This window comes from Diadema setosum, chromosome 10, assembly GCF_964275005.1.
Source record: "Diadema setosum chromosome 10, eeDiaSeto1, whole genome shotgun sequence".
Taxonomy (NCBI): domain Eukaryota; kingdom Metazoa; phylum Echinodermata; class Echinoidea; order Diadematoida; family Diadematidae; genus Diadema; species Diadema setosum.
The window spans coordinates 14,606,287-14,633,629 of NC_092694.1; the positions used below are offsets into that span (position 1 = coordinate 14,606,287).

The 27,343-nt window shown below is 39.9% G+C and overlaps 1 protein-coding gene across 1 annotated transcript in view; it reads left to right on the forward strand.

Moving 5' to 3' along the window:
- Positions 1-27,343, forward strand: part of LOC140233781 (uncharacterized) — a 157,213-nt gene that overhangs the window by 40,466 nt on the left and 89,404 nt on the right. Inside the window, exons 16-40 of the mRNA XM_072313875.1 lie at positions 164-294; positions 966-1,096; positions 1,897-2,082; positions 4,120-4,334; positions 5,288-5,294; positions 8,274-8,465; positions 9,302-9,528; positions 10,627-10,778; positions 11,404-11,534; positions 11,969-12,157; positions 12,715-12,818; positions 13,983-14,140; positions 15,052-15,182; positions 16,484-16,672; positions 17,286-17,407; positions 18,651-18,769; positions 19,685-19,821; positions 20,353-20,547; positions 21,016-21,251; positions 22,001-22,125; positions 22,774-22,895; positions 24,090-24,275; positions 25,476-25,663; positions 26,366-26,514; positions 27,141-27,274. Coding sequence (XP_072169976.1) covers positions 164-294; positions 966-1,096; positions 1,897-2,082; positions 4,120-4,334; positions 5,288-5,294; positions 8,274-8,465; positions 9,302-9,528; positions 10,627-10,778; positions 11,404-11,534; positions 11,969-12,157; positions 12,715-12,818; positions 13,983-14,140; positions 15,052-15,182; positions 16,484-16,672; positions 17,286-17,407; positions 18,651-18,769; positions 19,685-19,821; positions 20,353-20,547; positions 21,016-21,251; positions 22,001-22,125; positions 22,774-22,895; positions 24,090-24,275; positions 25,476-25,663; positions 26,366-26,514; positions 27,141-27,274 — 3,856 coding nt within the window. The remainder of the gene's footprint in view (positions 1-163; positions 295-965; positions 1,097-1,896; positions 2,083-4,119; positions 4,335-5,287; positions 5,295-8,273; positions 8,466-9,301; positions 9,529-10,626; positions 10,779-11,403; positions 11,535-11,968; positions 12,158-12,714; positions 12,819-13,982; positions 14,141-15,051; positions 15,183-16,483; positions 16,673-17,285; positions 17,408-18,650; positions 18,770-19,684; positions 19,822-20,352; positions 20,548-21,015; positions 21,252-22,000; positions 22,126-22,773; positions 22,896-24,089; positions 24,276-25,475; positions 25,664-26,365; positions 26,515-27,140; positions 27,275-27,343) is intronic.

Consider the following 27,343-nt stretch of genomic DNA (forward strand, 5'->3'; position numbering starts at 1 on the left):
ATGAGCATTGCATAATTCACTTTAACCTTCAGTACGATACATTTGAAAGAGGAATGTGCACAAAGCTAAATGTCCCTAACTGTCCCATTCATGGTTTATACTAGGATAAACGGAATGGTTGAATGAGTTTTGGTGTTCTTTCCTCGTTTGTGACAATTAACAGCCTGATGGGACAATTTGAATCTATCTTTGAGAGCTTGGAGGAGATTCCTGAGGTTCAGAAGCTCTATGCCTTCCAGCTTGCCCAGGATGTAATGGTTCAAGATGCCACTATCATCTTGCATGCAGTCAACTGTAAGTGCATTGATATCATGTTCTTGCAATGTTATCATCTATCCTCATGAGTTGGGTCTAAAGATTGATTAGTGGTAGAGCTGCTTTTATTTATTTATGTAAATATTTTATATATTATATGTATTTTATATAAACATTGAACACATTGCTGAGTGTAAGCTAAAACCCTCTCTCTGTACATAAACTCTTCCTTTTTTTTTTATTATTCAACATTTATGTATATCTTTAGAGCAAGTATTGTTCCTTCAACTAGAAAGCTTGCCAGGGTCTTGGGATGAGTTGCCAGAGTTTCTGATATTGCTATTCATATGGAATTACTCATCTTGCAGATGAATTTCTGAAAGTCTAGGCTCATGTATAGACTGCTACCACAGTTGAACCTGTTTTTAAAGGCCATCTGTTTGTAGTGGTCACTACAATGATATATATGTACAAACTCCTCCACAGAGAAGTTACGTTTGTCAGACCTTGTGTACGCTAGCCACTTGTCTAATACATGTGTGTCCCGTGTCTTTACACTGAATATTCTTGTGTTGCAGTATTTTACTGTGCATAGCAGCCATATAATCATTTCTCAACACCTTGTATGGCAGGTAGCTTTCCTATACACACGTTGTATGTCGTATAAACACAGTGTCACTATGTGGCATTTTATCTGTTTTTATAAACAGCGCTGGCCTACGGGGAGGTTCCTATGTACGGTGGCGAGATTGAAAAGTTCCTGGAAGGCGTAGTGTTCCTCACACAGCGAGGTGGCGCTATTCAGGCAGCCATCGCGGAGGCGTACGAAGACCCAGCAAAGGTCAGAAAAAAAATTGCACAAATATCTAGAATGATGTCATATTCAGCACTGTTGTAGGAGAGGTGTATGGGTATGGGAGGGGGAGGCAACTGAAATATACAAATATTAGATAAGTTTCATGAGATTCAAAATGATAGACTCAGGTGTATGCAAATGTAAAGTACAGACAATAGTCCAAGCATGAGGTAAGTAAGTTCCTCAAGCACTAACATGCGTCAATCAGGTGAAAGAAATAGAGCAGAAAATAAAAAAAAAAGAGCAGAAAATGACAAACGAATCTGTGTATCAAGATATTTGAGGCATTCAAATCTTACAAAATGTGCTTGTTCCTGTGTGGAATAGCGCCGCTAAGCATTAACATTATGTTTTATCTACACCCGCATGTGCACACTCAGATGTATACACAAGAGTATTCTTCTGTATTAGATACATGATTGTATGCTTGGACGTTAATGTTTGAAATCGTCAAAGCGATGCTGTTGAGAACCTGTGTGGAATGTGTCGGTTTCAAGTGAAAACTGCGTACTTCAGGAATTCGCTTTGCATCATCGCTGGACCTGATTTACAATCTTGTCTCATTAATTGTTACTTGAGAGCACTGTCCGTGAAATGGTAGAATAGCGTGGCACGTGGCACACTGATATTTCATGAGCACACACATCACTGTAGTGCGCAGAAATGTTGACATGTTGCGTTGATAGTCTTGTCACCAAGTGATGCTACAATGGCTACATAGATGAGAGTTTGTATGCTATCAATATTTTCTAACTAATTTTTGTGATTCTCATCACCACCAACAGGTATTAGCCCTTGCAGACATCAATGATTCCGTCATGTTGCTCTGTAACGCCACCCTCCGCCAGTCCCTTCTGGAGCTGCCAGAAGAGGACTCCCAAGCCCTGGACAGCACCCTGTGCGGAGTGGACTACGGGCTCCTTGGCGTGGAGTTCATGGACTTGATGCAAGTGGAGGAACTGCAGTATTTGGTAAGCATACAGTACCTCCAGGCTTCAAGTCTACCCAGTCGTGATCTTCTCTCCTCATCCTCCTACTCCTCCTCGTGATCATCCTCCTTTTCCTCCTCCGCCTGTCCTCATTCTCATCCATCCTTTCATCCTTCTACTCCTGCCCCTGTTCCTCTTCTTACATCGTAGATCCCTCTGCTTTTACGTCATCCTCCCCCCCCCCCCCCACTGTTTATCCCTCCTCAGCCTGTCTTTCCTCCTCCTGTGAGGGCGCTGTGGCATAGCGCTTAAAGGACAAGTTCACCTTCATAGACATGTGGATTGAGTGAATGCAGCAATATTAGTAGAACACATCAGTGAGAGTTTGGAGGCAAATCGGACAATCTGTTGAAAAGTTATGAATTTGTGAAGTTTCTGCTCAGTCACTGCTGGATGAGAAGACTACTACAGCTGATGATGTCACATGAGTACAACCATATAAAGAAAATATAGAGAAAATTCAACATATTTTCACTTTTCTCGCATAATAAGAGAATGCTTGACTTCCCCCTTTCAGAAGGCAGGGGGAATGATATTACCCGTAACATACGTCAGTGACAAGTTGAGGATATGTGCACTTTTTTCAAAAAGTATCATTTTGTGAAATTCTCTTTATATTTTCCTTATACTGTTGTACGCATGTGACATCATCAGCTGTAGTAGTCTTCTCATCCAGCGGTGACTGCACAAAAACTTCAAAAATTCATAACTTTTGAACGGATTGTCCGATTTTCCTCAAACTTTCAATGATGTGTTCTACTAATATTGCCACATTCTCTCAATCCTTATGTTAATGAAGGTGAACTTGTCCTTTAAGAAGACCCGAGTTACATTCCCACCCTGTGTGTACGTCCTTGGACAAGTTGCATTTACCCACCATGTCCCTCTCATCCCAGGTGTATACAGTAAATGGGTACTTGGCAATGCTAGGGTAATAATAATGGCAGGGCCCTTTGGTAGGGCAGCAGCAACACTGAAGAGGCTACCCTGGATAAAAAAGACCTTAGTATAATTATCATTTTATTACCCCTTCTCTTATGTTTTCCTCCTTCTTCTCTGTTATCCGCACTCTTTACCTCTTCTATCCTTCCTCCTCCTCCTCTTCCCCCCTTGCCCCTTTTCCACTTCCCTTCAACTTTCCCTCTACCACCTTACTTTTCTTCCCCCTTCACTCCTTTTCTCTTCCTCTTTCGATCCCTGTCCCCTCCCCCACTTTTCACCCCCTCTTTGTCATCCTCCTCTTGCACTTCTTTTTCTCGTTCCTCTGCCTCTTCCACTTCTTCCACCTCTTTCCGTCCCTTTCTCTCTCTCTCTCTCTCTCTCTCTCTCTCTTTTTTTGTTTTTTTTTACTCCACCTCCTCTTTTTCATCTTCCTCCCTCTTTTCTCTCCTCCTCCTTGTCACTTCCTACTGTTACTCTCTTGTCACATTTCTGTGTTGTTGGTTTTTTTTTTGACATCATATTCTTTCCTTTTGCTGTTGTTTTTTTTAATCCCTGATTGTTTAACTGATCTTTGTTCTTCTTATTAGCCTTTTTCTTGTCTGCCTTACATACGATAGGGTTCCATGACATTTGGTTATGCGACAGTTGCTCCCATGAAATATCTGCACACTAAGCCAAACATGAAACCTACCCACAAACATAACTCTTACCCTAATCCTGATCCTCACATCAAACTTAACTCTAAAATCCTATAACAACCCTAATCCTAACCTTAACCCGTTGAGGATGAGTCACGAGTATACATGTACTTGTGCAAATGTCTATGGGAAATGCGTGTTGTAGCAAAATCAGCCCGTCCTCAACGGGTTAAGTTCTTGGAGAAAATAAGACCGGAGCAATAATTGTTTCAGGAGCACATGTCTTGTCACCATACAATAGTGTTGTTTCTGCTCATGTTGTTCCAAATCATAGTTTTGTTTTTCTGTTATTTTCCAAGAAGTTCATAAATACCTCTGACTCTCAGAGCTCACTGACTTTAATACTCTTGCTGTGTCATTCTCTCTCCTGTCTCGTCAGCTCAACTGTGCCTTCCATGCGGAGTTCAACTGCAGTGAGCCGCTCTACTGGAACGTGACCGCCTCCACCGTGCTGTACACCGAATTGCTTGGGCAGGTCGAGCTCCTTGGTCCCGCTCTGGAGAAGTGGGCGCTCGTGTTCAATCAGACTGGACTCATGGCCTTCCTGCCGGCCCTTGCCCCTGCACAGATGGCAGATGCCTGGAACATGCCTTGGTGAGTTTTGTTGTCGTGCCCGTTGGCTAGCTCCATCCGCATTTTGATAAAAATTTTGATTTACTTGCTTCTTTTTTTTTTTAAGGATAAAAAGAAATACAACCTGTAGGAAGAAAACAAGAAAAAGGAAGGAATCTGTGCTTGCACATACAACTGTACATATCTGAGAAAGGAATGTTTGTGTTGTGCATGTATCTTTATTTTGTATGATGACAGACAGGTCAAGGAATCAATTAGTGTTACTTCTGCACTCGGCATGCCTGGAATTTTGATATGCGATTGAATGCGCTGATGATGTGCTTGATCTTTTTATGTCTGAAATAATTTGTTTGTTTTTTTATTGTACTTCTGATATATTTGTGCAGAATTGTAAATGAACTGTAATCATTTAGGTGCTCAGTGTAGTAGTGATGATTTCATTGGCAATGATGATGATTATGATGATAGACCGTGTGTTCAGCAATCATGATAATATCAGTGCTAGTGGTGATGGTGATTCCAGTAATGATAATGATAATGATAATAAAGTGGAATTAGTGTATAATCAATGACAGTAATGGCAATTATGGCAATTATGGCAAAATAATATAAACAATAAAACTACTGCTACTACTAAATATTAATGCTAATCATGATAGTATTGCTGCAGTGATAACGATAGTGAAAAGTATTGAACCTGTTAAACCTTGTAGTACTCGTCGCATTGACTCGTGGCTGGAGATTTGTATAGAACTGTGTGTTACAGCTGAATACAACATAAGTGTAGCTTGCCAGCAGTGTATTAATGTTCTCAACTTTTTATCAATTTCTTCATTATCAGGTCTTTTGAAAATATCACATCGTTGCTGTCAAGCATGTCTCCTAGAGAGTAAGTACTCAAAGGCTTCAAGGCTGGCATCCGGTTGAAAGTGCTTGCAGTGCAATGTTCATGTTGTATTTTTGTGGTTATAAAGTAATCAAGTAAAAGTTGAATTGAAATCATACTCATGCCATTTCTGTGTTGTTGTTACCCTTGGTGAGAGGGCATGTACAATGTACGTATGATGCTCCCAAGTTGTGGGAGAGTCTCCCTCGGTTTGTAAGGCAAACAGCTACAGTTAACGAGTTTAAGACCAGGTTAAAACTTATTTTGATTAAATGCTACTTAGTTTGAAATATATATGTTATGACTGCTGTTTTGTAATGCATCGTAGAGTCTCTTATCTTAGGAGCTTGATGATTTTTCACTATTTTAGTGATACCGTAGATGGGCATTTGTGATATGAGAAGCGATATTTTTTGCGAGCTTTTACTTTTGCTTCTTTTAGTCATCTCAAAAAGATTCGATTTGATGGAAATGAACACCATATCATCATTGTGCTGTATCCGTCTGTGATGTTTTAGATTCAGTTTGCTTGTGGAGGGCCTGTTGAACACGACGGTGCAACAAGGACTGGATTATGTTTATCCCGCGGCTGCTGGCCAGAATGCAGGCCTGCACATAATGACAGCTATCAACAGGGTCTATGCAGTCTTGACTGGTGAGTCATTTGCTGTAGACGCTGTTATTTTCGCGTACAGATATTTTCGCGAATGAGGAGGTCATAGAAATTTTCGCGAAATGTTGTTTTCGCAAATTGACACGGAGGCCTACATAATCGCACTACTACCTTAGCGTGTTGTTAAATTCGCAGTCCAACTGTGATTCGCGAAATTCGCGAAAATTAAACCCTCGCGAAAATAACAGCTTATACAGGGTAGTAGTGTGTGGCTTTTTTTTCTGTCTCTTTCAAATTACTATTAGGTACTTCATCTTTGTTCACAAAATATTCTAAAGGGTGTGATATCTATTGTATGGTCTGGCACCATATTCCATAAGGCCGGATGAATTTTTGACACAATGCTATTAGTTACCTCCTCCCTGTTCATGAAATACAGGCTAATATCTACGGTTTAGCGCCATGTTCCAGAATACTGGAGGGGCAATGGAATATGACATCATACCGTAGATATTTCCTATATATTGTGAAAACAACCAGGAGGTAATGATCTCGTCTAGTACATATGTATTACATAGTATATCTGGATCTGGATGAAAAATGTAGTGTAATCTCATTAACACAGTTTTGATGAAAACATAGTTCATATTTCAAAAACTTTGGTCTCCTCACCACTTGTGCTTTCTTGTCTTTCTCTTATAACTGCTGCAGTGCTACTAGCACCCAGCTGTGATATGTCGTGAACCCAACTATCAACAACAATTCAAAACATGAAATACAATAGGGCAATAACCTCATTTATGAAATACAGGAAATATTGCATCATGCTTTTTTTTGTTTGCAATAGTCATGAGACTTCTTTCAGTATGGTTATCAGCTAAATATACAGTCATCTGGAAAGTGTACCACTGTATATAAAAATTGATGGTGTGATCACTGATATGTGCAGTAGTGCTCCAGACATTAGGGTACTATGCTCTGGTGCACATTAGAACCTGAGTCACAGATTTGCACTTTTGTTTGCTTATATATTTTTGTGTTTGTTTGTTTGCTTTTTCTTATGCAGGATTGAGTCAAGGAGAAGTCATCCCTGCCCTCTATGGAACCAAGACAGAGGAGCTATTTACTGCCATACTCGGCCTTGACCACACGGCCCTCATAACTGCCATCTCAGAGGCCTCTATGGACCCAGTGCTGGTAAGCCGACGCCCCCGGGGAGGGCTTGACCCCCCCCCCCCCCCCCCCCAAAAAAAAAAAAAAAAAAAAAAAAAAAGAAAAAAGAAAAAAAGAACAGAAATAAAAATAAAAATAAAAATAAAATAAAAATGAAAATAAATGAATAAATAAATAATAATAATAATAATAATAAAAAATTTCTTTCATTTACAACTGTACATTGCCATAATTGGAATTTCTGTGAGAGCCTCAAAAATATTCATGGCCAAGTACACATTCACATTGTATGCCAAACAGTGAGTTTTAGTTTCCTGGGGCAAATTACAGTGTTGTTTACTTTCCTGGGGACAAGCAGGCATATACAATGTACTTCTGTACTGCCCTGTCAAAGCTGTGCACACAGTACTCTCACCAGTCTTTCGAAACTTTACTCACAACTCCAAAAATGAAGAAGCAAGAATTTGCTCATTCCCACATTTTAAAGAAGCAGTGTTTTTGTCAGATGCACAGAAGGGTTGCCTAGCTGTTGTAATGATCACAGATTAGGAACATGATAGACTGATCATCTGAGAGTTTTTGATGAGAGCGAGCTTGAATGAAGATTTATTTTTATGATCTTGCCGTGACTATCATGATAGCTGGTTGCTTTTCTAGCGGAGACCACACACACTTCATATCTCCGTAGGGTTAGGGAAAGAATTTCAATTGTGGATGATTGTCAGGAGAGTGGTATTGTTATGGCCAGAGTGTCAGTGAAAAAGGCAAAGGAGCAACTGACCAAGCAGTGTTGAGTAATTGAGTAAGGTATGGCTTCTACAATGACTAGGTAAACAATAGTAGACATATTCATGGGAGATGCCCAAACCATTAAGAACATATTGATGTATATCTTTTATTGCATGTGATCATGATGTTGTAACATGTGACAAGCAACAATGACCACAACCACAACAAAGGCATCCACCACTAGCAAAAACAAGAACCACAACCATAATGACCGAGCCTTCATCAGCAACAGCAACAACATAACCACAATCATAATGATATACACCACCACCACTACCAACAAGCACAACAGTCACAACAACATTCACCACTACCAGCAACAACAAAAACACAACCAAAATGACATCTATGTACCTTTACTTCCACACTAACAAAAGCAACAACAACCACAATCAAAGCAACATCCACTGCCCCACCACCCTGTGCCCCCCACCATCACCAAGAACATCAACCACCGAACATAACAAAATGAGAATCCACTCGATTGTTTTCCTTCCAGTCCCAACGTCTCATGCAAGTCACAGACTGGCAGGCAGCATTCTGCAATGCCACCCTGCGGGATGCCCTCTTCGGCTTCACCGACAAAGGCGTCGACGCCTCTCTCTTCGAGCAGACATTCTGCCGCACAGACTGGGACACGATCGCTCAAGAGTTGTCCGTTTTCGTCGATGCCGAATCCATCACCTTCTGGGTGAGGTTTTAGTGTGACACTCACACACCAATGTTGTGTCAGTACCTCTTCACATGATCATTACTGTAACATTTCTGTTATTACGTACCTCCACCAATTAAACTATACTTTGCCGGAGTTGGTTTATCTGTTTGGCTGTCTGTCTGTCTGTCTGTCTCACTGTCTCAAAAAGTTGGAAATGGAATTAAATGAAGATTTACTGAGAAAATTGATATTGACACATGGAACAGATGATTAAATTAAGTTAGTGATGTAGAACACTGCGTGAACCCAGGAATTTTTCAAAGTTTTCTGATGGATAATCGTTGGCAAATAGGGCCAACTCACTAGAGAGTTTAATAAGCTGAAATTTGAGGTGTATTTTACGTGCACTGGGCTGGAAGATTGAGGCAGACTTTGAGATACTCAAAAGACTTCTTGACATGTATCTTTTGAAATATGGCAATTTTCAGCATGTCAGGATATGGGTGGAAATGAGCTGCTTGGTGGAGGTCTGCACTCTCTGAGTGCTTTTCTTGCTGGTATAATGTGTGACTTACATGTATCAGTATAATTATTATTATTTTTTTTTTTTTTTTACTGGTATGTAGGCCTACATGTAACTGTCATCTTTGATAAGTGTTATATTTTCAAATGTGTGTTTCTGCCTGATATGTATCAAATGATGTTGTGATGAGAGCTGTACTAACCTGTTGAAGACTAGTACAGAATAAATTGGGGCAGGTGTCCATGGGAAACATGTGTTATAGCAAAATCATATGAGTCTGTTCTCAGTGGGTACAGAGTAATGATTTTGTAGACACTTACACGCAATACAAACAAAATTTTTATTACAGCTTGAACAAGTGCAGAACGCGTCGACCAAGCCCCTGTTCTCAGAGTTTGACTGGGAGGCCCAGACCGCAGAGCAGAACCTCCTGGCGGCCAACCTGGCTGGCTCTTGGGAGCTGATGGAGGCCTTTGCCGTCCAGCTCAACCTTAGCCACGTCATCGCCCATGGCGAGGAGCTACTGACCAAGTACCTGATTGACCAGTTCGGATTGACCACTGGAAATGATACTGAGTGAGTATTCTCTTATGCTGGTCAGCCGTATGCAAAATGATCCCGTTACTTGTGATATATTGAAAATATGAGTATTAGGCCTATGTTTTAGACAACAGCACTATACGTACAAGTGTACATGTACTCTAGACTGCGTTTACATTTCAGTGTTGCAGTTGACCTCAGCTCCATGGTATGACCTATGGAGCTCGCTCCGAAGATCATAGCATGGAGTTAAGATCCTTAGGGTCAGTAGTATTTACAGTGCTCTGAATAAAAGCAATGTCTACATCTACATCAAATAGAACTTGTAGATAAAATCATACTTGCATGCTCATGATCATGCTATTTCAAATGTCAGTGCTGCCATAGATCTTTGCATTACAATCGCACTGGACATGGGCACCTCTTGCACTATGGAAGTCAAGTATTTACAGTAGATGTACATTACACTTGTCCATGTATGTAACATGTGCATATCAAGGAGGGGCAGTTTAGTGCTGTGGGGCCATTTAGGACAGACTAATGTAAACATCAGTATTTTCATGTGATTCATTTTTTTGTGCAGAGCGGCTCAAAACATATTCGCAGGTTCTTGAATTCGCACTGTGCACTTGCATTATACTCATATATTTTCATCCATTTTAATACAGAAGAGTCATGCTGCCCAATCCATTCAAATATACCTGCCCGGAAACTATGAGTACTGCACACACACACGCATGTGCTCAGATGAATACTACTACAAATTGTATATGGCACATTATATGTACATACACACTCGGATCAACAATGAGGCACCACTGATGAATTGAAGCCCACGATTCAACCCGTTTAAAATTTTATAGAAAATTGTGAAGATATTTCCGTGGGTTGCTATTGTGTAATATGCATTGGCTGAAAGTAGCGCGCAATATGCAAAAAATCAATGTACTGCAAACAATTTGCATGTTTACAGTATGCGGCAGTTTGGGTACTCTTAGACTGCGTGCGATTGTTGACTTTAAGCTAATGATTTCAACCAATCAGAATTATCGACTAATGAGATGAGGTACAGTGGTACATATACACTGTAGAGAACTTTATGATTCTTCTCTGTCCTGAATTTGTTCTGCACAGCTGGAGCAAGGAGCTGACCACCCAGCTGATGGACACGTGGCTTCTGATTGACGGTCAGCTGTCCAGTCTGCCCGGCTGGGGAGTCTACAAGGCCAACGTGTACCTGCTCTTTGCCACCGTCGAACAGCTGGTCAGCGGAAACGCCACCTTGGGTGAGTCCTTTACACAATAATGATACACGAAATGTGTGAACTGAATACATCTTGGATAAACAGGTACTCTGTACTCCCACACACACGCACACCCATGCAAACGTATTCAGATTGTAAACTTGTACAGGTCTTTAGTTGCAGACATTTTATGTTTGTTTCTTTGTTGTTGTTTTGGGCATTTGTAGCTACCACTCCAGGAATGAGACATTACACCAAGTTATAAACATATACATTGTATATATTCTTTTCTTTTTTTTTTGCTCAGGTATCATGCATGATTTACAATGTAATGAATGTAGAATGTAAACTCTGTGTGTTATAAAGTGTTACAGGCATTATGCATGTCAATAAGAATGTGGGTAATTTACGATGCATCGGTGTATTGATCTGTACTCCTACAACGGAGGAACTGATTCAGTATAGAGTATTTTAGCTGAGGTCATGGTTTTCTTCCCACAGTACAACTGTACCTGATGTACTCAGGTTATGAAGGTACAGGCACAACTAGATTGGGTCTGTGTATAGTGTGCATGTATTAGTGACATATTATGCCATCACAAAACGTGTGTGAGAATCTTGGTTTTGTGAGTGAGAATGATGTTCAATTTGCTCCATGTCCCTGCAGACACACCCGAGATCTCCCTAGCCATGCTGGTGCCCAATGCAACTGAACTGGCCCTGGTGCTCAGCGACACCCTGGCACTGCCGGTGGACGTGGTGTACCAGCTGATCATGATGCCCATTGACCCCAGCAAGGTAAGGACACGCCCATCTCTTGAAGAGCAGGGGATCAACTGGTATCCCCTTTTAGTCTGTTTGTTTGTTTGTTTGTTTTTAAAACACTGGAAAGAGAATTAAACCTATTGTATATGAAGTTCACAAAAGTTTAAGAACAGAGAACAAAACATTCCATTAAAAAAGAAGATATTTTTATTGGAATGGATACAGAATGTACATTTATGTGAAATATACGCATATTAGGGTATGATGATGACGATAGTGATGATGATGAGATATGACCACGACAAAAACAACAACATCAAGAACAACTGTTACAACAAGAACAACATCAATAATAATAACAAACAATCAAAAACATAATGCAACATAATTTATGCCTGGTGAAAAAAAAACAACAACCGCCACCAATCAGAAATGTCATTTGCATGGAATTCCTTCCTGATTTGCAGTTGATTGAGGTGGTGACCACTAACAGCTGGAACGAGACGCTCTGCGGTCAAGGACTGCTGCCACTGGACTTGGAGCTGCCTGCTGGCCTGAACCTGACTCAACTCCAGAGGGCGCTCTGTGAGGTTGACTTCGAGGACCTGATCGCTCGGCTGTCTCGCGGGGAAGGAATCGACCACTTTATCTCTCTGGTGAGTGAAGAGCACATGACTTCCGCCAACCTGGAAAATCTGGACACCAAATTTTGGCAGAAATCCTCGCAAGGATTTGAGTTGCACTTTGTTGTGATTAAAAAAAAAAGCAACAGAAGGCCAACAACAAATTTATACCTTTGAGTTCCTCTGTAATATTCCAGTTGATTTTCCAATACAAAGCTGATATGAGTTGTTCTTACCAGGGGAGAGACAAAGGTACGCATTTTCCTTTTGAAAAATGTACATGTAAGTTTTCCTTGAAGATGCAAATTTAGAGCCTCCAACCAAAATGTTGTTACGATATTTTGTTTATAATGTTTCTTTCTTCCTCTGAAATACAGAATATGTTTTAGAATGAATTGAATTTTTTCTTTGAAATTTAATTCAGCTTGCTTTATGTGTGAACATTACACATATTTTTGAGCCAAAATTTTTGTCCTTCACAAAATTATTTTTATAGTGTATCAGTATGATAATACAAAACATATGAATTCATAAACTGTATCCACTACAAAATAAGTTCCTGTCTCTTTCGTCTGTTTTATAAACCAAAGCTTATTGCTGAACTGAGGGCATTCCACATATCAGATGATCTGACCGGCTGGGTCTCAGAATTCGAGAGGATCCTGGAATCACTGGACCTGACCAGTGTGCAGGGGTGAGTCTTTGAAATGTTTGAAGGTTTCTCTCCGTCTTCTCATGAATTGCAAAATATTTTGTGGATCTCTTCAAAAAGCAAAGATTATGGCCTCACTGCCTGCATAGGGTGATATTTCAGGTGTCAGACTGCCAAAATCAGATTCCTGGTGATGTTTAAGCTTTTGTTTGTTGATGATGGTGATGATGATGATGATATTGATGATGATGAAACAGCATTGTTATAGCGCCATTTATCTGCAGAAACATTCAAAAGCATCTGGCTCCCACAATGTGTCACGCATCATTCACAGAGTTGCTGGAAAAGATAGGTCTTCAAATCAGATTTGAACGTATTTGAAGGATTTGAAGGTAGACTGTGTGAAAAGTGTTACTCTTCTTGATTGAGGTGACTGACAGATGCCCGGAGTATTCAAAGCAAATAAGAAAAAAAAAATGCCAGAAAGTACTTATAACAACATTTCTCTGTGCTAGAGGCATTGCCCATTTGAGTTCAGTTATTAATTGATCATAATATTGATGCACTGGGACTACATTGTACTTCTCAGTAGACCTGTCAGATGAGCCATGCAGAGGGCAAGTGTGATTTAGATATATCCCCTTTGCAGTCAACATGTTGCTTCATGATGCTTTATACAGTATGTCCCCCTCCCTCCCCCCCCCCCCCAAAAAAAAAAAAAGAATTACAGTTGGATTTCTGTATTGATAACTCTCAATATGATTAAACTGAATGCGATTTCAGGGTGTAAAAATACAACATCTTACCCATATTTTGCAGAAAACCCCATTTAGTTTGGTTAAGTGGTCACAGAGAAATGTGCATTATTGTCAAGCATATGTCATGGGTGTGTTTCTTCTAAGTTTAGTGCCTGGATGCTCTTGGAAAGTCTACATATCAATGTGTGACTGCAATGGACAGAAGTTGGAGGGAAGGGACACCAGACATGCTCAAACAAAGATCCTCATTTCTCTTTGACCACTGAAGCAAATGGTATGGGGTTTTCTGTAACATGAGGGTAAAAAGATATTAGTTTCATTACCTGAAGTTGTATGTGGATTGATTCACTATTTTTGAAGTTATCATTGCGGAGGGTCCCCTTGTAATCTTGTTAGGGACATACGGTATACCGTATAACACAATTGACATTCCCTGTTTCTCCAAAAGATTTCTTGACTCCTTCGGCAAGGAGTTCTCCACGTTGGTGGACAACATCGACAGGATGTTTGTCAATGCCACGCCAGGCTGGGATGCCTTCGTTGCCAACCTAGACATCATCACCACTGTCCTCCAGTACACCACACCCCTTTGGAACAGGACGGAAGGTGAGTGCCGGACGGACAAGATTCCTTGCCGTCTTAACAAAAGAATTTAGCAGTCCCTCTGATTTTGGCATTATTCTTCCTCATCCAGCGATCCCGGAACTAAAACTTCAAAAATTCATAACTTTTGAACGGATCGTCCAATTTTACACAAACTTTCACCAAAGTGTTCTGCTAATGTTGCTGCAGTCCCTCAATCCACATGTTTATGAAGGTGGGACTTGCCCTTTAAGGTTCATATGTTAACTTGTTAATATACATAATCTCCTCATTAAGGATCATATGCAGAGGTACATATTTGTACATACGTGTATACAGTTGAACCTCTATTATCCGGCCTCCCTTTATCCGGATCTCTCTATTATACGGACGCAATCTCGCCGTGATTTTTTTAAAAATAATTACGCGGGAAGAAAGGGGGATTCCAAACTCCTTGAGAACTCCTACCAAAACACACATGAATTACATATTACTTCCAATATGATTAACATACATTGCATCAAATTTCCTTCCAAATTGCTTATCTTCAGACATTTCAACATCCCGAAACATCCCCAAATGTAACAATTGAAAGGTTGCAGTATACACATTACTACATGTGGTACTACAATGGGCTATACATCACTACATGTGTATGTATATGTACACCTACATGTATAAAGTATTGAGTCTCCCGTATCCGGCCAAATCCCTTATCCGGATGAACCCCGGTCCCGACTTGTCCGGATACGAGAGGTTCAACTGTAATTCTTTATCAAGATGCATGTACAGGCGGCCATCTCCCTAGTTATTCACAAGAATCTCCCTTTTTTTTTGCAAGTAAATGTTTTGCAGCTACATCTTGTACTCTGTACAAACTGAGAGAAGAGAGATTAATTTGAGCAATTTTCTACAATCCTATTTTACCTCACTAGCCATTGAACCAATAACCCTGGCCTCCCTGGTCCCAGATGCTGATCAGTTAGTGGAGGTCCTGACTCCGCTCGCCCCACTCAACCCAGAGATTATCCTTGCCATCATCAATGCAGAAATCAACCCTCAAGCGGTAAGTCATTTATTTGCTTGATGTGTCTATGTGTGCTTGGTTTGTATGTGTGTGGAGGTTGATGACAGAGGTGTACGAAAGTCTACCTGATTCTTCAGGAGGCTGTCTGAAAGATGAACTATTTCTTTACTTCCTGACAGAATATATTTGAAAATCCTCAGATTTTGGAATTGTTATTGCCTTGTAACATCAATTGACAAATAAACATGTAGGATTTGAAATGGAAATAGAATTATAACTTTTGAATTTCAAGGCATGCTTAAAGGTAGGGGATACCTTTTACAGAACTCCCAAAATGCAGCAAAACATTAAATATGAACCTCAGTGGACTTGTTTAGGCCACTGCTGAGAAATTTGGAAGTCAGCAGTTATCTACAATTTGAATAATGCACAAAACTCAACTACTCAGTAGTTCTGTGTGTCAGCCACACTTAAGCCTTTTTGTTGCAGTCTTCTGTATTTTTTTTTATCTATAAACATAAATCTATAAGTATAAGAGCTGATGTAATAACATATAGAGTGTGTGGCAAGAATGTATATAGAAATGTTTGTAAGTTTTGATGAACTTTCTTCACAAAATATACATGATGGACACACATGCAGTGCATGGGTCTGCAAAGGTAGCCTAGTAATGTACTGGAATTTACGGTGAGCCCCGAAAAAAATTCAATTCAAAATCTAACGGTCAATAAAAATGTACTAAATGTTACCTTCCACTTTCAATACTTTATGGGAGTTTCTAAAATGATACTCTCTTCAACATACCACTGTATTTATACAACTCTTCATTTAAGGCATGCAAATGGGATTCCCTACCTTTAGTAGAAAACATACATTTGCAAGAATATGTAAATTGGGTGATTTATAAAAAAAAGCATTGGAAGTGGCTAATATTTTTTTTCAACTTTCTGCTGCTTGAAATGGAATTGTCGTTAATGGAAAAGAAACAAATTAACATATCAAGATGTATAACAGTTAAAATAGATTTTCAAGATTTTCACATATTTCAGCTGCTGGATATAAATGTAGCATTGTAAACATCAAAACATACAATTAAGAAATAACTTTAAGATGTTTAAACAATACTTTTCAAGCTACAATACCTATAAAAATAAAAAACAATTCAGAATTATCTTTAAAGTTTTGCAAGAAGTAAATGCTGCTAGTTAACACATTTTTTTTTTTTTAAAGCATCATCACTTACATATGTAAAAATCCTGCATTGAAATTCCTGTAATGTTTTTTAATTATGCAATTAAAATTGAATTGAATTGAAAGTGGCATATTTTTTTCCCATTTAGCTGCTGGAAATGGCAATCAGCGGTCAGTGGAATGAAACACTGTGCAGCGAGGAGGCACTCAAGCTGTTCTTTGTCAGCCCCGAGTCACTGAACCTAACCCTGATCCATGGAGTGCTGTGTAGCCTGGATTTCCAGCAGTCTCTGACAGAGCTGATGCAGGATAGCGCCTTCCAGATGATTTGGAGCATGGTAAGGGAAATCCCCCCCCCCTCCAGCTGGCCTTTTTATATTTGTGTGTATGTGTGTGTGTGTGTGATATGTGATAGTGTTTGTGTGTGTTCTTTATGCACAAGCTGCTATGTGGAGCACAGACTTCACTCTTTCAAGCTCTTGGGTTTGTGGAAGAATTCGAGCAAGCAAAGGTGTACCCCACAGATCTCACAGAGCAATGTGTGTAAGGATGTGTTTGTGTAAATATGTGCAATGTGCATGTATACATGTATCCTTGCTTCACACATCTGAGTTACAGGATAGCAGATGTGTTTTTTTTTTCTGTAGATATCAAGATTTTGCAAATTTCATATGTTTTCTAGATGATTCTACTGTGTGACATCATGAGCTTTTGTAACATTCCCATCAAGAAAAGGTAGCATGTAGAATTGGTGAAACTTTTAATAATAGAAAGTCATGACCTTTGAATGGATTGTTCCATTTTGCTCAAACTTTCACCACACAGGTCACTCATCATTTTTTTTTTTTTTTTTTTTTTGCAATAGTTGAATCTACATTCATTCATTGAGGGAAATCATCCCCTTTAATGTTGTTCTTTCTATTGTACGTGCTACTCTTTTTTGACACATAGATTGTGGATCAACTCTACCTGAGCATCATCCCAGATTTCACCATCCCAGGCCTGGACCTCCAAACACTCCTCCCTCAGATCTTCACCTTCGTGGAGACCCTGAACCCAGCTGATCTTCAAAAGTGAGTGCATCGATAGCGCATACACCCAACTTCTTATGAGAGTGCAGAATACTGTATGAGCTGTTATTTTTCACAATAGTTTGATTTTTGTGAATTTCGGGAATCCCTGTTGGTCCTCAAATTTGATCACAAGTGAAAATATCTCAGACTATTAAAACCGGCGTTAGTGCACATACATTGTACAATGAATGATAGCTGAGGTGTCAAAATTGTGAAAATAACATCTTGCGAAAATGTCCTTGACCTACTCTTTCACAAAAATATCTGCAGATGAAAATAATGGCTTATACAGTATCAGTTGAAGAGAGAGAGAGAGCAAAGAAAATCCAAGGAGAAGAGCTATTGAGCTATTCTACCCATTTGTTATACTGCAGCTAGTGATAGAACACAAGTCATATCTGATGTACAGTGTAATTACCCTGCCTATACAGAGGAAAAAGACTTATAAATGAATTGATATCATCGCACAAGAAATTGGGCATGAATTAGCCGACACGAAAACACTGATGATATGATGGTGAGAGGTACAATATTTGGCATGGTATTGAGTACTCAATCTTGGATGAGTCCGTCAAATAGCAGTAGTAATAGTCAAGGTCATTACCATGCCCATTTTCATTCTCTGTTACGCCAGAGACACCGCCCTGTTCTGTAGTGCTTTTTGTATAATAATGCAAACTGTCTTTCAATTTCATAGTTTATTTGTACCAAAGAGAAACAGATTAATTTTATTATGATCAATTGTTGTTATTGTCAATAATATCAATATTGTTATGATGATGATGATGATGATAGTGATTGAAGTTGTTATTACAGAGTTTGTATAAGAACTCATTATCTTCACTGTCATTAACCCGTTGAGGACGAGTCCCGAGTATACTCGGGCAGGTGTCTATGGGAAATGCGTGTTGTAGCAAAATCAGTCCGTCCTCAACGGGTTAACAGTATCAGTATCATAACCGCCATCATTGACAATGCTGAAGTTGTGCATACTCTACCTCTATGATTATACCACTACATGTACACTGTACTTTAAATCTACTACTACCTACAGTTATTTTGTATCATCACTTTTATTGTTAAGCAGGTTTGAAGGACACATCTGTGATTTCTTCAGTTGATAAGACCATGTAACATAATATGTAAAGGGCTTATTTTGCCACATTCCCATTGACCTTGAGTTAAAAGAATACAGTGTCACACATAAAATTGTTCTGCTACAAATGTATGTTTGCTCACACAGCTTGGAGGGGCTTCAGGCGCTGTTTGTCAATGAGACGTGGTACCAGGAAACCATCAAGCAACTCCAGTGGATGACGGCCCTCAACAGGATCCTGTCTGACAAGCTTATTATGCTTGAAGGTACAATCATTTGTCCTTGGTCCTATATCTGTATAATCATGATTGTAGTCTGTGCTCTCCCTTTATCACACTGTGTACATTTACACAGTTTTTGAGGTGTTGTCATCTATGGACCCCCAGACAAATACATCCTGTTTTATCTATTCTTCAGTCTCTATCTCTTTTTTTTTTGTCTTTAATAAATGAAAAAGAAGGGAAACTGACCAGAAATGTGTTATGCAACTGAAAAATGATAATTAAAGAAAATGTAATTCCGTATCCAGATGGAATTGTTAGCATTTTCTTTGCTAATTTTTCATTCTCTCTCATGAAATATTGCACAAGTTGAAGATATCAGAATATGTGAATTTGGTGAAAGTGAAGATGTCCATGCAAAATCATTGAATTTATTCTGTATATATAGTGAAATCTATTTCTGCATAAAGGAAGTTTGTGGCACCATCCTTAGAAACAGGTTACAATAAAAGTCAGTCTCTAAATTATGATCCCCCTTTTCTTGCCTGCAGGATGTGAGATACTTGCAGAAATACTGACTGTCCAAATTGTCTAAAATGGCCACCCAGGGGAAATGAAAAAAGTAGCCATTACAAACCCCTGTCAATAGTGGCCACCTGTCTATAACAGCCACATTGTTTGTCTCCCTTGGGCTTTGATGAAATGTCATATCATTAAAATTTGAATAATTGCACAGTACCGGCTGCAGATGCTTAAGGATTAGAACCAGCACTAACTGTCGAGCGAAAGCTCGGTGGTCTAGTGGATAAGACGCCTGTCCGGTGATCAGGAGGTCGTAGGTTCGAATCCTGCCCGAGTATGTGTGCAGATACAATAAGCTCACATGTTGCTTCTTTTCTGTCTCCCCCTTGCCCCCCCCCCCCCCTCCCGCCTCCACCCTTTTCTATTTTCCCTCTCTAGGCCAAGAAATCATCTTCCCCTACCTGGGCAACCTCTTGGCCGACGCCCCCGAGCTCCAACGCATCCTCCTCCAGGACTACCAGATTGCTCCTGGCCTCGTGGAAGCCATCTTCTCGCTCAGTCTCCAGCCCGACAAGGTACGTATCCATCGCGATGCCAATTTTCCGTCAAACTTGTACGCATTTTAGGAGGAAAACCTTTGTCTATTAAAAAGGATGAATACAATGAGAAGGAGGTGTAAAGCAAGGACTCTGTTCAAGGGTCTAAAACCATGACTACTCTTTCCATGTTACTAATATAATAAACTATAGACACTGCAGGGAAAACATGTGAGTTACAGTGTGTATGCTCAGTCTTGGGGAAGGGGCATTCAAATATATTAAGTTAATCATATTAGTACTTATGCAATGATTGACAGATAACATCGCCGACAGAATCTTAGTTTGGAAGGCTCTTGTTGTCATATTCAAGCACAGTCATCTGAAGAAAATTAGTATAAATGTTTTATGAAATACAAGCTGTAACATGTATGACTACAGTGTATATTTAAATATTATGAAACACTAAACTCTGAAGAGAAAAATAAAAAGGCACAGTGTCAATCAACAGAAAGGTGGTTTCTTGGACATTACCTTCAGCATTCATTTTATTATCAATGTCTCGTGTAGATGTTGGTATTCTTCAACATGACCAACCCTCTCTTGACTCTGTGCGCGAGTGGACAGTTCTCCGCCTTCTTCTACTCGCCCCTCAACCCGGACTTCGACGTGGCGAGTCTGGAGACGGCGTTCTGCTCCATCAACTTCGAGGACCTCACCATAGAGCTGAAGGAGATCAGCTCTTATGACGAAATCCTGGCACAGGTATGAACAAATGTCGTAGATGTGGCGAGTGAAGTTGACCGAAGCAATGAGGAGATATATGAAAATCTTTAGCATGTGATGTGGTCGTCGCTTCAGTCAATTTCTGGGTGCTCAGATATTGCAGAAGAATTAAGACTCTGTCTATGACCAAATGTGGAACAATGAGATCATCTCTAGTCATTCTTTTTTATTTATTTCATTCTCATGGTATGATTATGTGAACAGTTCTTGTTACTGTGTTCATGCTGAGTTCAGTGTAGATGTGACTTATCATATCATTTATCAAAGAAATTAATACACTGTACCTGTATGTGCTGTCCTGCCCATATTATGTACACTTGTATTTCTTTCGCTTTCTGTGAATTCAAATTGTAATTTTGATTTAAATGAATAAAATCCATTTCATTTTTTCCTCTGAAGTACTTTGTGTTTTTTTTTTCTCTCTCTCTTATGATGTTTGGTCTCAAGTACCAACTACTGATAGATCCCACTGTTCAAGTAGGGACCTTCAACTGGACGGCGTATGCCCTCAGTCAGGAGGAATGGACGGCAACCATCCAGCGCCTCATTGCGGCCCCTCCCAGCCTGACCTTTGACCCTGCATGGCAAAACAAGACGGTGGCCAACCTCTTGGCCCTGGCAGAGAGGCTGAATGCTGCCCAGCAGAGACTCATCAGTGCAGATGGCATGGAAAACCTCGCCAAGTGAGAACTCACTGCACTTTGCTTTTCCTCACAATCTGTCATATGCACACTATGTTTCAGATGATACAGTATTTCTGAAACTGTTGTGACAATGACGTGATATTTGCTCCTGCGACACTTGCTCTGGTCTTATTCTCTCCAAGGACTTAGGTTACAGGTAGGGTTAGGGTTGTGATAGGCTTTTTAGGTTTAGTTTGATGTGAGGATTAGGGTTAGGGTTATGTTTGTGGGTAGAATTTGTAAGTTTGGCTGTGCATGCAGATACATTCATGGGAGCCATTGTCGCAGGAACAAATAATGTCATGGAACAGTCGTAGTGTATGACATCCGTAGCATTGATGTAGTTACAGATCCTGCTATGACGGTCTAAGATGTACTGTAGGGAAAAAAAATGTGTGTAGATGAATGAAAATTGCTTAGTCATGTAGAAGTTCTGCCCAAGATAAATCAAGAGGCAGATCCTTTGAATGCTACATGTTGCTGAAAACTGTGCCGTATGAGCCACCTGGTATTATGGGTAGTGAAAGAAAATACCGGTAAACTTATGGGTCTCTAAATTTGGAATGCAGGACAGAGGGCGTGTAAAGACTCCTGGCGACAGTGTACCTCCTCGTGACTGATATGATATTTGTAAAACAGCAGAGGAGGGAACTTGATATCATTTTTGTGTGGAGGCTCATCCCCCACAGCAATGCTTTGACTTTTGATATACAATTTACATGTATCATCTCTTGATTCTTTACCTTCAGCTTGGCAGCACTCCTGGAGTCTGGTCTTCTGAACAATCAGCCCTGGGCCCTGGAGCTGGAGGCCGCTCTCCGGACGATGAACGCCATCGTCGCCTACAGCAACGACTACCTCCTCCGCCTGCCAGGTGAGCTTGGCTTTGCTCTGTAATCAGACATCCCTGCTTTGCATAACCAGATTTCATGGTTCATTTATCAGTTTATATATATTTTGTCATATAGTTTTAATATTCATAATATCTAACATTATTTCTCCTTCTGTCAATGTTTATTTCAGTCTTTCTTATATGGACTAATAATCTTCTGTGAAAACTTGATTTTTCATTTCGTTTTCATCTGCAATGCGTTAGTGAGTAAGCTTAGTTTCACGGTAATTTCATCTTTGATATATTTCTCCTGAATAGCTTTTGAGCACATTTGCCTATTCAGATATGCGAGCATGTGTATATAAGCTTTAATAGCTTCATGGTATTTTCATCTGCACTATCTATTCTTTGTGAATTTGGCTCCATTTTTTTCCTCATCACCCATATTTCTGCTCCTTTATTAGCTAATGTTCTCCTCTCCTTATCTGGAATATTCCTACTGTGGTGTAAGTTTGATTGCACCTTTTCTTATCTTGGATATATCTGTGTCTGCGTAAGCTTTGTATTGACCGTCTCAAGCTACACATTTAGTGATATATAGTAAGCCATTGATATAGTGACACTTATATGTTGTACAAGTATATACACATTATGTACACCATACTTTGTTTTGCCTTTGACTTTTCTCAGGGAGGAACATCACCCTTAATGACCTTATGCCGCCATACACTGCGACATACTTGGAGACAAACTCTGACCTCGCCCCCGATGTCATCACCCTCCTTCTCCACGCTTCGGTGAACACGGAAGCTGTGAGTGAACAGACTCCTTTGGGGTCCCCCGCCCCATTGCCCCCGTGTGACAAAACACCTGTTGCCACTACAGCGGTCTTTCTCCCCAGAGATGTATGGTGGCCTTGTGACCACTACTTAACTATGAGCGGTTACACACGGTCAAAAATTCGTCATTTGAATGATGATTCCAGTGAAAAATAATTCTAATGACGAATTTTTGGCACGTGTGGAAGCAAATTAGAATCACGAATGCTAATCACAATCACAAATTCAAATTCTAGTCCGGAGGTGAATTCCAGTGAAGTTTCACTCAAATTACGGTGCGAAATTTGCGTGTGTAATGCTTGACCTCCAAAAACATCTTTTGAGGGGCGGAACTTACGTGACCTTTCAAGCACTTCCGTAGATAATACGCGCTATAGAACCTCGTTGTTTTGATCGACAAGTCACCAAGGATTACATAACGCCTTCGCTCGAGAATTCGAATTCTAATCACAGTTTTCGAGCGAGCGTGTGTAAGGTCCGATAATTCTAAAGACGAATTGCAATCATCATTACAATTATGATTCAAGTTACGAATTTTCTCTCGTGTGTAACCGATCTATGTGTTTTAACTCGTTGAAGACTAGTCTCGAGTATACTCAGGCAGGCGTCTTTGAGAAATATGGGTTATAACAAAATCAGCTAAGGTTGTCCTCAATGGGTTAGATCATTGAGCTACAAAAGCAATAGGGCTTCTTCCACTGTCCCATTGTTGATTGTTCAGAGTATGCAAAGCATCATCACTTGGTATATCTGCGCTCTATGCAGTGATATGTACCATTGTGTACTCAGCATTCATTAGCATTATGTACATGCTTTTAAAGCATGTCTGCATGTCTATTTCAATTGAATAGATTTGCAAAAAGAAAAAAAAACAGCTACAAAATGTAGTCTTCATGTCCATCAATATCTGTATATTACATTAAATATCTTATGTGTTTTGTCAATTTAGAACATTCAATTTATGTTTTTTTCTTCTTCGTAGGCCTAGTCTATAGATTTTAATATGTCAATTGATTTTGCTGTATTGAAATTACAGTAACACACATACATGTATTTTTTTTTCCCCTCTCCCTATGGCTGTAGCACATTTGCCAGAGCTTTGGGTGTCGCTAGTGCAATTTCTGAACTTTATAACTTATTTTTCACAATCAACCTCCAACCAATCAGATCCTAGCCAGACAAGGGAACAGGACCTGGTTGGAGACCGTGTGTGCCGACATCGAGGATCTTCCCCAGCTCATCGAGATCCCAGCCGACATCGACTTGGAAGCCGCTCACCAGGCCCTCTGCTCCCTGGACGTCGAGGCCTTCCAGCTGGCCTACCTCCAGGACTTGCAGGAGGTCATTGCCGAAGTGAGTCCAACTCTAGGATACTGTTAACATGACATGGTCTGTGTGTGTGTGTGTGTGTGTGTGTGTGTGTGAATTTTGTGCTGTACCGAACTGTTGGTAATAGTCTAACATGCAAATATTTTGGGAAATATGTATTAAAGGAGACCTCCGGATGATTTTCAGAGTTTTACATTTGAACAACTATAAGTTAGTTATACTGAGGACAGAGTTTCAGAATTTGTGGTAATTGGGATGAAGAATAGGAATATTTTCAACATTTAGAGCAAATTGCAATGAACAAGGATGATGACATGGCAGAGTCACCATAAGAATGCATGAGTTGGGGCTCAAGGAAGCAGAACAAAAGAAGAAGGCATGCATAGATTATACACAGGTGAACTCGCAAGCAAGCGGTATTGTAATGGAATTACACTTCTACATTTCTGAAATATGTGAACCTCCTATGTCATCATCCTTGTTCAGTGTAATTTGTTTCAGGTTTTTCAAAGTATTGTTTCTCTGCTCAAGAACCACAATAAATTCCACAAATCTATACATGGAGTTGTCGATTTATGTACTACATGATGTGAAATTATGAAAATCGTCTGGAATGTCCCTTTAAATCACGAAAGAAAAGTATTCTCATCTGTATCACTGACGAGTAAACTTAACTGAATTCGGCAAAATACTTGAATGCACAAGAGTTCCAACTTTTACAGTACTCCCGGTAAGTCTTTCTTTGGGAGGGTTTGCAATCACTGAAGTGACTACCTTGTATAGCAACAACCTCAATGCTTAAAGCTGATTGGTTGTTACATACATGCTGCACCATAAATACCTACAATTGTTGTACAGTGTAGTTTCGGAATTGATTTCCATGCGCAGTGCATTATGAAACAGGGACCTACCCATGTAGTGGGTTGTTGTTGTGACTTCTTGTGGATTTACCATGGAAGCAAGTATATACTAATTGTTTCTCAGAAAAGCTCTGTTCAAATTTGGGCTGTGCTTTCTTATGAATTCTGCACTATAAATGGGAAAGTATGAAGTTTTTGACAGGTTGATTTCTTTGCCCACACATGTGGTGACAGATGCACTGTTTTATACGCTGTTGTACATGTATGTCAAGGAAGCACTGTCTCACAAGCAAAAAGGTACAGAAAGATATTTCTTCTGACTGTTCTTTTTTTTTTTTCCTCTCTCCTTTTTTTTTTTTTCCAGATCTCAAGCGGGAATGCAGTCAATTTCACTGCCCTCTCGCAGAACTTCCAGACTCTAGCCTTTGCAATCCAGTCCCTTATCGAAAACCCACCCAACCTGCTCAAATACAACGAAGAGTGGTTCGCGACAACACTGGGAAGGATAGCGGCTGTGCTGGAGGCTAACAGTGTCAACAACACTGCCCTCACGTGAGTGTCTTGTGCTTCCTTGCTTGCCTTGTTTCTTTGCTTGTTATATATTTTGGACATGCAACTAGATAGATGGAATGGCTTTGGTTGCTGTTTCTAGTTGTTTATTGCCTATTTTTCAGCTTTATTGTATGGTATGTATTTTATTTTTACATGTGTTTGTGTTGACTGTATTTGTTGCCATTTTCTTGTCGATGTGTGTGGTTCAAGTGTAAATGTCAGTGCATCTTCCAGAACACATCTCGTAGGGTTTTCATGACATGTGTTCCTGTGACAATTGCTCTCATGAAATATCTATGTGTTATTAAGAGCTGAACATGAATTCTACCAGCAAAAATAACCCTATCCCTAATCCTAATCCTCTCACATCATACTAGACCTAAAATCTTATCACGACCCTTAAACTCCAACCCTAAGCTCTTGGAGAAAATAAGACCGGAGCAGTTGTCGCAGGAGCAAAATGCTGTGTCACCATCCAGTAGACTACTACGTATTGCAAGATTAATTGATTGCTATCTTCTAATGTAACAACTCGCCAAAAGATTAACTCTGATCCTGAAATGAATTTGAGAAGATAAAGCTCTGTAGAAAGAGGACAAGTATACCAGCATGGTGCTGTTCAGTTACTTCTTACACATTTTCTCCCCCTCACCCCTTTTCACTTCAATCTCTCAAATCCCCACTCTCACCAACCACATGCAGGGACCCCGAATTTCTGAGCTTCGTCTTTGCCGACATACTGAGGCAGATACCCACGGAGCTTCTGAACTCTGAACCGGCTCTCCTCGTCCCCTTCAGGCTCAGCGACTACATCACGTCGGTGCTCATCGACATGCTCAAAATGTTGCAAGGTATACTGACGGATGGGCCTCCCTCTGTGTTATAGTTAATGTGCATATCCACGCCGTGCTCAAGTTAGCCTTACTGATTATAGAGAAGCATAAAACAAGAACTACAACACAATGAAAAACTAGAAGAGAATGGTAATACTCTGTGAAATGTCTTTAAACTAGCCATAAACATATTTGTAGTATTGGAAGGTTATGGAATTTTAAAGGTTCCGTGTGCTTCTCAACAACAGTGACATCAGTCTTAATGGGATGTGTACATTAGATTAGGGTATGATGTTACTCTTTTGGATGAGCACTTACCTGACAAAAATGTGAACACTAAAATTAATGAATATACAAAAAAGTAATTGCAAGTTTTACTGTGAAATATGAAAGGGGAGGGGAGGATAGTTAAATTTGATTTCGTAATAACTTTTTCGCAAAAATATGTACTTTATGTGTGTTTACGAAACTTAGTGTGCATTGGACCCCATTAAAATCAGCACTGTTTGAAGGGCAATGAACAAATGAAGTATATGAGTACATTGACAAGAGCAATCTGGTACAAACATTGTTCTGTGTTCCATTGGCATTAAAATTCTTATAATACATTTATTTATTCATTTTTTTTTCTTTTTTTAATCCAGGACAATCCTTCACACTTCCCACCCTTGATGAACTGTTTGTGAACGCCACCCACGTTCGTGAGCTTCTGGGCCAGAGCGACGTTGCTCCCGAGATCATTGACACCTTCCTTTCTCTCAGCATGCAAGCAGACAAGGTAGGAGGAGTTGCCATGGTAACCAGTTACCCATTCAGTGATTACTAAAATCAAATAAGACTATTTGTT